This window comes from Notothenia coriiceps, unplaced genomic scaffold (genome assembly GCF_000735185.1).
Source record: "Notothenia coriiceps isolate Sejong01 unplaced genomic scaffold, NC01 NC01_scaffold00006335, whole genome shotgun sequence".
Classification (NCBI taxonomy): Eukaryota; Metazoa; Chordata; class Actinopteri; order Perciformes; family Nototheniidae; genus Notothenia; species Notothenia coriiceps.
Window position 1 is genome coordinate 29,219 of NW_011339036.1, and position 11,677 is coordinate 40,895.

An 11,677-nucleotide genomic window follows, 5' to 3' on the forward strand; every position below is an offset into this window, starting at 1 on the left:
GTTGTCCATTTACACTTTAATACCCGCTTATTTTGTAGTTGGTAGGCTACGTATATTTAATTAGAAAATCTGCAGCTTATGTTATTTTTTTTGTGATAGCATTTTTATAAATGATAATATTGGTGTTAATNCGCATTTGAATGTTGTCTTTTTGATGGTTGGGTTGTCGAATCCTGGATTTTGCATTCATTCTTCTCTTATTTTTCAGTTAATTTTTTATTTAATATATGTTTTTATTTAATTGTGACGTCCTGTCTGTATACTTTTGCTTGTACTTGTACTTTACAATGTATTGTTTATTTTTACATCAAGTGCTTGAGGGTGGGATTAATATAATTGTTTTTATTTTGGGTGGTGATTTTTATGAATAGCTTGGTTGCCACGATATGCAACCCTTGCTATCTCTGACAATACACGTGTCATATACATGAAACTTGCTCCATTTATTGGTACTAGTCCGACAACTATACCCTCCAAAGTGCTTGAGGGTGGGATTAATAGAAGCATCTTCTTTTGGGGGGGTGCTTTTTACGGCGGGGGTGCATAATTTGACACAACATCGGAAATCTGTGCATTAGTTTCACTTCCTTATCTTTGGTCAACTGTTCACAAGCAAGTTTACATTATGATGGGTTCAAATAAGTTCAGCGGCAGAAAGATGCCCATCTGCAGGTACAAATATAATAAGAGCATTAATCTGAATTTGTCTTCAACCACAAAATCTCAGAAAATAAGCATATTACTTCTTTACATTTACTGCGTAGGAAAACATTTTAACAGCATATCCTCCTGCTGAAAAGAGTCATATCAGCTTTTGTCTTACGGAAGGCAACATGAGGACAGAGGAAGGAACCGTCCAAAAGCAGAGTGATTACGGTATGTAAGGGAGCAAAATGAATAATTTTCTCTGAATGTCGTAGGTGTTAAATTCAGCTTGTGCCTTATACCTCCACCTCCTCAGATGATGATGGCTTTACAAAATGAAGAAGAGGGAGATGCTAGAATAAATGCAATATAAAAACCGTACTTCCTGTAGCAACAACAAGCTTATGGGATATTGAAAAACTTAACCCACTGTTTTATTTTAGCTTGATTACAGGGATGATTTAGCTATTTAGTAATGTACTTTCTAAACATTTTGGGGGGTTATGAAAGAAAGAATAATTGTCAAAATAGAAGTGGGAGAAGCTGAGATATCCAGACTTTCAGAGGCTAGAATAAGGCTGCTTCCAAAAACACTTCCTATTTCAAATAATGAGATACGATTGCATCTTTAACTGCCTAAACATTTCTAAATCTATGAAAATCATCCCTCAGTTTGTTAAGAAAAACCCTCTATTTATCACTACAAGCACAAACAGTGAAATGCAATCTCTAGATTTAACTCATCCTAGTACTAGGAGCATTTCAGTGTAAACAATAACATCGCTGCTGTTTGAATGCATGATTTAGAGTGTTATTTTGGTATTGATAACAATGTTAACATAGCCACCTACATACCAAGCATTTCTAAAGTTGTTTGCTTGTTGTCTTGAAAGCAGATCAAGCATGAGAAATTGCACCCTTTTAATCTGTTTATTGCAATGAAATCACAGCAGTTTCTGTATATTTTCTGTTCAATTCAGCTGCGCAAGTAATGCTTATTTTAATAATGCTGCGGCCAAGCGGTCCCAATGCAATTTTTACAAAGACGCATTATTCGGAAAGAAATGTTCATAAACGTTTCTATTGGAAACAAATAAACATTGGTCAAATGTGCTGTAATCCTGAAAGCAAATTTAGGAAAACACATTTGGACATTTTGGACTATTGAGGATTTGGGTCAATTTTGCATCCTGGAGGGACAACCTATGATACTGAAAAGCAAAAAACTGCAGTTCATCTAATGACCACTTAAGGCTGTCTCCAAAGTGTTGTTAACATTCCCAAATTTGTAGGAAAAATACCCTGCTTGTTACAAAAATAGATTTGTTCTGTAGTAATTATTACTTTACTGGGGGTAATTTCTGTTTACAGATAACCCATTTTATCTGTATAAAAGGCTCAAAGTAACATTATATTAGGGGCGTGGCTGATTTGATTGACAGGTGGGTGCCGTCTCAGGTCACTAACCCCTTGCTGTTTGCTCTGCTGTGTCACCCGCCTCAATTTCACGCGACAATGCCCATTTCTAGATTAGCCAGGATTTTTGACGACCGCATAACTGCCAAGATATCAACAAAGCCGTCCAACTTTAAGCTTCACAACGGCTCATCAGAAACATACGGGTGATGCTACGGAGTCCACAGTGTGAACAAAGCCTTACAATAGGAGTTCAGGGCTCCACGTGTCTCTATGTAAACTATAAAAAGGAACAGTTAAATATAGTGGTTTGTTTCCATCTTGACAGCCTTCATTCCTGTGGAGGGACGGGCATGTAAACACTCTTGACAGAAAATGTCATCATGCTTTTAGTCTCCATGGTTACAGCGAATGGTGTAACTGTTACTGAAACATGTGGAAACTGAAATGTAGTAACATTTGGGTCATGTGGATTGAAATGTTTGAATGGAACATTACTGACAAACATGGGCCAAAGGCATGAAGGAGAGAACATGTTAAGTGCATCCATTTAGATAATTTAGCCAATAGAGGCTTAAAAAAAACATGGCTTTAACAAAACATGAGCATGTATGAGGGAAATCTAGTATCTAGGCGTTTGGTCTTAGTCTGAGGATCAAGAGAAAAGACCCTGAAACAGGCTTAAAAAATGAGAATGAGAGACATGTTCTGACATTATTGAGAAATAAACCCACATTTATTTTAGGGTAAATTTGTTAATTTCAACAGTATATGCACTTCACTTAGTTATACAATGTCTACAAAGTGCTGGGGCATGATGTGAGTCACATAATAGGGTAGAATAAATACTGTATGGATTGTACAATGAATTATAGATTTGGCCACATATGTAGCTATATTTAATAATGAATAGGGATCACAACCTGCATGTAAGTCATGCTGAAACAGTCAGTCAATTAAATTATCAAGTGACTGTAAATTAATTGCTAACTATTGTAGACAGAGAGGCTGCACTGGCATCAGATAAATTGTAACGCACAAAAATGTGTATAAAGTCAAGTGGGAATAAACTAAGGTTGTAATTCTTCTTCTTAATGATTTGAAGTGCCAGAGGGGAGGAGTTTGAATATGTTGATCAATGTGAGAGTTACTTTCTTGTTCTGTGTGTTTGCTGGGTCAAACCAGACAGTGATGAAAGTGGAAAGAAGAGACTGCCACGTAGGACTGGATCCAACAGAGGTTCTTCGGACAAGTGGTGCCCCAGGACAAGAACCGCCGCCACTGAATAACCCCCTCCCCTCTGTGTGCCTATTATGCTATACCATGGGGGAGGACTGGATTGATGTTGCCGGGAGTGTGAAGCTTTTTTTGTTTGAAAGTTTAGGTGTCATGATTTGGCAGGAAGTTGGACCCAAACACAAAAACAAGGGAGGCACAAAAGTGAGCTATTAACTAACTAAAGCTGAGGGACCAGGCAACGTAATGAAAACAAAAGGAAAAGTGTCGAAAAGAAAACAAAATCGGGAGGCACGAGGATCAAGGGCAGCAACGTGAGGAGGAAATCAGGCCAACAAACAACTTCAGGAACCCACAAAGGAAGACTGACGATGAACTCAAAGTGAACAAATAGGAAAGACATGCACATTTACACACAGGAATCACACTGACAAGACACAGCTGGAGAGGGCAGGCTAAAACACAGAGCAGCAGGTGATCAGACACAGGTGGATAGGAGACAATCACAAAAAGCGGGAAAACAAAAAGAAAGGAAGTAAAACAAGAAAACACTTTTCAAAATAAAACGAAACAAAGATCATGACACTAGGGATCAGTGTATCTTGTTGTAACGTATCGTCATACAACAGATGATATGTAAAGGGTACTTATGTTTGTGTGTTCCTAACTAGCAACACAAGCGATTAATGAACCCGGCAACAAAACTACTTAGTGAGGTTTAGGTAAAGATCATCATTTAATTGAATTGCGCAAGTTACGTTATATAAGTAAGTTAACATTAACATTTGGTTTGTTTGATCCATACATTCACTCCAACCTCCATCTGCATTCAGCCTCTTTATAATAATTTGCCTTAGTGACCACTTGCACAGCCTGGCTTACAATTACGAGAGTTAATGACACATTATAGTACATTATTTTTAATAGGTATAATAACCAATAGTGAATGTGGTACTTCAGTTCTTTCGATACAGATTATTATTATTATTATAGAGGGAAAATACGCTCTCCTGTTTCATAACTGTCTGCAAACTATTCCTGTTTTGTGGAGGGATTTATACTCTGAGGAGGGTAAAGGTGAATGATGACTAAAAAACGTCCTCCATTTTAGATTCTCTGAATTTTATTTAACAAAATACAAAGAATGTACGCTAACTGACTCCTCGATTTAAAGGTTTACCATCGGCAAATACACTAATCCTGGTAAGTCCATTAAAATAATTCAATTTTGCCGTAAATTCTCAATGCTTATAAGTCCGATCGACAACAAAGTTTTTTCACTCAAGCTTAAACATTAAACTATCTGTGCGACTCAAATAGCAAATCTGGGTTTGCTTCTGTATGTCCATTTATTTTGGTTGAGTTCTTATGGCTTCTTCTTTTTCTATATCTTTAAATGTTGCAAATTAAGAATGAACTGCATTCATTGCATTTGTTATACTGTGCAAATTGGAGCCAGTTAATTTGGTGTGAGCAGGAAAATGTTGACCTACCTCCCTATTTAAACATAAAATGTTGTAATGTAGCGAAGGGCGAGCAACAGAAAAACGTGTAGCAGGAAGACATAGCGTAAATAAAAGGGATGAAGGCATAAGATGGCCAAAAAATATTTTATTGAAAGCCTCATTTGTTGAATCAGCCAAATCAAAGTAAATCTAAAAGGGTGATTGGAGAGCTTTAGAGTAGTGGGGGGGGGGCGCGCCAAAGATCGCATTATATGTAAAAAAACAAATTTATCTGACAACATTTTTTTTTTTACATATAATTGTAAAGCAATACATGATTGTCACTAAAAGCCTTGTCTCTACATTACAATAAAATATACAAAATAATTGATTCATTCATTTGAATAAAAATTCAAGTTAGTAGCTAATAAAGGCATAAAAAGACAGAAATGTATAATTCTTTCTTTAATAGAAATGTTTCTTCTGCCCGTAAAGTGTCCAAACCAGGCTTTTCTTGATAAGCGCATTTTTAAAACAGTCATTGTCCATGCCGGTTTCAGTTGGATTATTTGTCACAGTTGCTCCGATCAGATCAGTCTCCTCCATTTTGTAGATTATTTACGACTTTTGAATCCACATAAACACATCGGCAAAATCCGGCTTACTTTGAGCATGTGTTTTTAAACAGTTTAATCCCTTTGTGAATTGTTTCCACTTGCGCCTTCCTTTAATTTCTTCATTCAGCGGGAATCCAAATGAATTAATCCTGAATCCAATAACCATCAAAGTCACTCCAATAGTGCCCCTTAATTACGCTTTCATCCTCCTTTAACAAAATACTTCGCATTCATCCAGTTTGTGACAGCAGTTGTAGCATTTTTGAGACTTTTAGACTTTAATTGCTGCTGTTGTTCCGCTGGGGGGGGGGCGCAACTTCCAGCAGGAGTAATTTGTCTTGGGAAAAAAGGTTGGGAACCCCTGGTCTCGTATATTCAACATTCATTCATTTTACAAATTGAGAGACATAACGATGACTTGAAATTGCTGTTATTGTAAACATTGTAAAGATTAAAAGTAATTTTGGAGACATGCATTTAGTTGTGGTTGGTTAATGTTGCCAGAATCAATCAGGTCTGTTACTTTTCAAATTAAGTTGTGTCAAAATGAGCACTATACAATTCACTAGAAACTCTAAAATCTAGTTGGAATAAATCAAATAATTTGTTGTCCAATGTCAACTAATTGATGGCTATTGATCATTATTTCCTTATCGTGATAAGGGTATTTAAAATGCACAAACCTGTGCTGAAGCTTGTTGAATGATAATAGTTAACGAAGGCTAGTTCAGTGGTAGCTGAAATACTAATTAAGACATCAAATCTTTATTTTCCAGGGTGTCGCTGTCCTAATGATCGGTACCTTCAGGGTGGGCGTTGTGTAAATTCCAGCCAATGTGTGTGTCTGTGGCACGGTCACACACTCCAGCCAGGACAGACCGTCAACAGGGACCAGTGCACCGCATGGTGAGGGACAAACATATATTTATTTTTGCTTTCCAATCTGAAAGCATGCCTTGTTTTGCCTAATTGATGCTATTTCTAAGATGCTTATTAGAATCTAAATCTTTCAGAACAGTACATTTAAACAGCAATATTTCAGATCATTTGACTGCTGGGTTTTTGTTCCATCAGCGTGTGCATAGACGGACAAGTAACCTGTGACAGTTCCCTCTGTGTGGCGGCCTGTCATTGGTCAGCCTGGTCGTCGTGGTCACCGTGTGATGTAACCTGTGGTCTGGGACTCCAGCAACGCTACAGGTGAGCCTGTTTCATTTTACACATTTATGAAGTATCTTACTCATAAAGCTATCAAAGCTCACCCCTGCCTCATTGCACTCTCCACTAGACTTCTTTTAACAGAACTGTGATGATATTGAATTTTATCAATAATTCCGTTTGCTTTTTCAATTACATTTTTCAATTGTTGGTTGCATATATTTATTTTATCCTGATGTGTCATGCCATTATTTCACTGAATCATTTACTGTGTGTAATTTACCTACAGGTTTTGTTAAGTTAATGCACTATCAATTAGTTAGGGACAGATGCTGTTCTACGGCTCACACACCACTTATGAAATCTGTATCGGGAGTCTTTATGCTTTGTGTGTTTCTCCTCAGGTCTCCAGTGAACCCAGCTGGAGCAGTCAGAGTCGAACCGTGTCCCGGAGACTCCTCTGAGGTCCGCCGCTGCTCCCCCCCCTGCCGCCCTGGTATGTAAACTAACTCACACCCCATGTACTGCACTGTACTGTACTGCATATGTTGTTTTTTAGGGATTTATTCTTAACTGATGCTTTTTAAGGCATTTTACATTTGTTACATTAGATCTACAGTATAACACAACAAATCCTTTAAATGTGGGACTTAAAGGTGGGGTAGGTAAGTTTGAGAACCGGCTCGAGATACACTTTTTGTTATACAGTATTCCATGGAATGCTCTTAACATCCCGATAGCAATGAATATCTGAAGTGCTTTGACAGAAATTCATAAAAAAATTTCATCTGTGGAAGCCGTAGTACTGTAAAAAGCACGACCAATCATTTTAGCCAGCCCGGCTGAAAATAACTGGATGGCCTACCTGCCTGTCAGCCTTCCACCTGTGCACAATCTTATCTCATGCCCTCATTGGTCATGTGCGCGTTCGTGTGTGTTGGAGGAGGGGTTCTGTAAGGAAGTGGCAGATTTTTTCCGGCTGTGTATTGTCAAAAAATGTTCACTCGAGCTGGTTTCTCCAAAATTATCTACCCCACCTTTAAGTGCTGCATTGGATCTTGCGCTTAACAAAATATATACAATGTGTCCAAAAAATGACTTATCCTACATTTGCAATACCTTGTGGGCTTCTCTCCACTAACTGATGATGTATTGTATCGGGCTTTACAGTATAATAAAGCCAGTTTAATAAGTAATTAGGTGCAAAGACTTTCACTTCATGAAAAATAACAGTTCAGCCTTCAAATAATGAAATGCAAGTCTCATGGTAGTATCCTAGTTCTGTAAATGACTTGCATATATAATGACTTCTCTATCCTCCTCTTGTGCAGTGATACCAGATGGAGTCTGGAGTAAATGGACCAGCTGGTCAGAGTGCAGTAAGACATGTTTCAACCATGTAGATGATGTCGGAATCAGACGGCGATTCCGCAGCTGCAACCACACACTCACACACTTCAACAATACACATGCTGACTCTGCCTGCGAAGGAGACAGCGAGGAGCCAGAGCCTTGTAACACTGTACACTGTCCAGGTACGAAAGATGTTCATCTTCATTCCCATAATTGAATGTTAGAAAGAAAAGCTGATTTGTTATTCTTTAATTCCAGTGAACGGCGGCTGGTCAGCATGGGCATTGTGGTCTCAGTGTTCATCAGAGTGTGACTCTGGCGTCCAAACGAGACAGAGATCCTGCAGTTCACCCTCGCCACAGCATGGGGGCAGCAGCTGCCCGGGGCCACACATTCAGACAGGAGACTGCAACTCACACCCCTGCTCAGGTACTGCATTGTGTGATTGTTGACATCCACCTGGATCCATCTTCATCTTCTTCTTATATATTATAGACACATACATTCTTCAAGCATTTGGACTACCTTTGTTGTAAATGTATTATATAGATAGATAGATAGATAGATACTTTATTGATCCAAATTTGGGAAATTCTTTCGTCACAGAAGCAGAAGTGTGTTCAGACTTTATAATACAATACTTAAAATATTTAGAAAAACGGTAAAAGAGAATGAGCAATTAGAAATAAAATGAAAACTATGATATCAAATACAAACAATATAAACAAAACTATGTAAAAATATTCTGGATAATGAAAATAAAAATTCAAAAATACAACAGGATCCAAAATACTACAGGTAAGAAAGGAGAAACTCAAACTGTAGCAGTGAGTTCTCTGCCGGCCAGAGGTGAGGTTTTCATACGTTTTTAATTTACAAACGACATCTATTGCACGTCTGTCTCTCCTGGGAGAGGGACCCCTCCTCTGTTGCTCTCCCTGAAATGTCTTCCATTTTCCCCCATTTTTTTGAAGTTTTTCCTTTTCCGATATGAGAGATAAACACCTGTTTATGCCTGTTTAATATATTCAGTCTTTACTTCCACTCCACTCCTCACAGGTGTGTGTCCAGAGGGCATGGTGAATATGACGTCAGCAGAGTGTGAGGCTCACGGCGGTGCGTGTCCACGGGTGTGTTTGGACATGACCCCCGCAGAGGTGGAGTGTGCCACCGCCTGTTACGACGGTTGCTACTGCGCCCCGGGCTTCTACCTGCTCAACGGCAGCTGTGTGCCCCTGGCCCACTGCCCCTGCTACCACCAGGGGGGGACATACCCAGCCGGGACTACCCTGCCTGTAGATGCCTGCAATAACTGGTACTGTTGGACAAAACTCATAATTTTCTTCTATAATCATTTAGATTGAGGGTCATTATGGGACACAGTGACACAGTGAATTCATAATTAAGAGGATTTGGATTGGGTTTTCCATTTCTTAATACTATAGCATTTGATTTTGAAGTGCCATGCAAAAAGTATTAATGCTCTCTTACACTGAAATGCTAGTCTAGTGTACATTCAAAATTCATTAATTTCACCCAATGAATTTACCTCCAAATAATAATAGTGCCCTGAATTTGAGACGGATGTTTGCAATAACTGGTACTGTTGGCCAAAACTAATCTTCGTGTAAAATAAACAATTTAACACTTTTATCTACAAATTAATTATCAAATTGTGCCCGAGAGTTAAAAATAATATTGTTTTCCTTTTCCTTTAGCTTTGCCGATATCTGTGTTGATAGGTAATAGATTAAGAGCGGTGAATCAGGAACAGGAAGTGCTCAAACGTTTGTGTGACCTTATCAAATTTAGCAGTGATTCCATGTCAGCCACAGCTTGTCACAAAAAATCTTACTGATAGTGTATCCAATAAACTTAAACTAGCTTTATTAAATATCAGGTCTTTGGCAGGAAAAACATTTTTAATCAATGATTTTATCACTGAGCACAATCTCGATTTTATGTTTTTAACGGAAACTTGGATTGAATAAAATAACAGTGCAGCTGTTCTTATCGAATCAACCCCTCCCAACTTTAGTTTTATGAGTCAGGAAAGAACTGTTTTGTGTTCTTGATAACTATGGACTAAATCAGCATGTGACGGAGCCCAAGCACAATAAGGGGCACACTCTGGACTTAATTATCTCAAAGGGTCTGAATATCTCTGAGGTTGAGGTGAGTGATGTTGCACTCTCTGATCATTCCTGTGTTTTCTTTGAGAGCTCTATTTCTGTTCACAAAAATGTTCAAAATGAGGTAACCACAAAGCGATATTTAACTGAAAATACTAGGGAAATGTTTACTCAGAATTTTTCTTCCACACTTGCCCTTGCGAACATCTCAGTAAATGAGCTTGTAGATCATTTTAATCCAAAAATAAAAATGTTATAGATGCCATTGCTCCAACTAAGATAAAGGAAGTGACTGGCAAGACAATAGAGGTTTCTCAATACTCAAATTTCCCCTCCTCGGTCCTCCGGTAGTGACCCGGAAATGAATTTCAGCGCGCCATTTTGAAGGGCATCTTATTTCTCTAAATGCACTTCGAGGACCGAGCATCGAGCATCGTGGAGGCTCTCAGGAGGAGCTCTAACCGAGGAGACACTGATGGTTCCTCCACGGCTCCTCCGCGGATGCATTTCCGGGAACGGTGGAGGCGTTATGCACGGCCGGAGTTATCTCAGCCAATGACAGCTCTGCATGCATCCCTTGGATATTATTTTAGTAACTGCTTGAACGGCAACGCGATGATCGCGTTGCCGTTCAAGCAGTTACTAAAATAATATCCAAGGGATGCATGCAGAGCTGTCATTGGCTGAGATAACTCCGGCCGTGCATAACGCCTCCACNGCCGCTAATGCAGTTGTGTGGTTCTTATCTGTCAAATAATCACACACGAAGAAGAAAAAGACCGGCCACACGAAGAGAAGAGAGGTTTCTCAATACTCAAATTTCCCCTCCTCGACTCCTTTCCTCGACTCCTATCCTCGAGACTTGGTGCCGCCCACAGGAGATGCGAGCGGAGGACTGAGGAGGGAAACCGAGGAGAGAGGAGTGGAAGCAGCAGGCGGTTAGAGAAATGAGAACTCCTCTCCTCTGAGCGGTCATTTTAAAGAGACGTCCATTAATGATGACAGGAGGCACAGCAGCACTCTGATGGACAGATGTGTTCATGATGACTTATATATATTTACTTTTAATTCATTGAGAGTGCGGTATAATGAGACAATAACAAGCTACAGATGCGGACATACACACATATATTTATATCAATATATACAATTTCAGAATCAAACAAGTATGAGAGCACTCTCATAATAACGTAACACAATCAGAGACTGGATATATATCCCCCCCTCTCTCTGGTCGCTGAAATGGGGAATTGAAATTACGGGCCAAAAGTTGTACAAGTATTAAAAGTAAGCATATGACACCAAACCAACTGAGACCCGTCTGTCTGCCGCACACACTGTACAACACACACACACACACACACACACACACACACACACACACACACACACACGCACACATACACACACTGTACCACACACACCTACACCTACAGCTCCTAAAGCATAATCAGGCTACAGCCGTTGTGTATTTTATTATGTGAAGCACTGAATGGTCTTAGAACAATATTGACTCTTTGTTTGTAGATATCTACTAAACTAAAGCAAATAAAGAGTGATATATATTATACACACACTGCTATGCTTTCTGCACGGACCTCACAGCTGTTCTCACTGTAAACATCGCGTTGCCGTTCAAGCAGTTACTAAAATAATATCCAAGGGATGCATGCAG

The 11,677-nt window shown here is 39.1% G+C and overlaps 1 protein-coding gene across 1 annotated transcript in view; it reads left to right on the forward strand.

Annotated features, from left to right (window-relative positions):
- Window positions 1–11,677, forward strand: part of sspo (SCO-spondin) — a gene marked incomplete at its 5' end in the record, with an annotated part of 102,981 nt that overhangs the window by 25,654 nt on the left and 65,650 nt on the right. Inside the window, 6 exons of the mRNA XM_010769066.1 lie at window positions 6,136–6,265; window positions 6,434–6,559; window positions 6,922–7,007; window positions 7,849–8,052; window positions 8,129–8,299; window positions 8,930–9,185. Coding sequence (XP_010767368.1) covers window positions 6,136–6,265; window positions 6,434–6,559; window positions 6,922–7,007; window positions 7,849–8,052; window positions 8,129–8,299; window positions 8,930–9,185 — 973 coding nt within the window. The remainder of the gene's footprint in view (window positions 1–6,135; window positions 6,266–6,433; window positions 6,560–6,921; window positions 7,008–7,848; window positions 8,053–8,128; window positions 8,300–8,929; window positions 9,186–11,677) is intronic.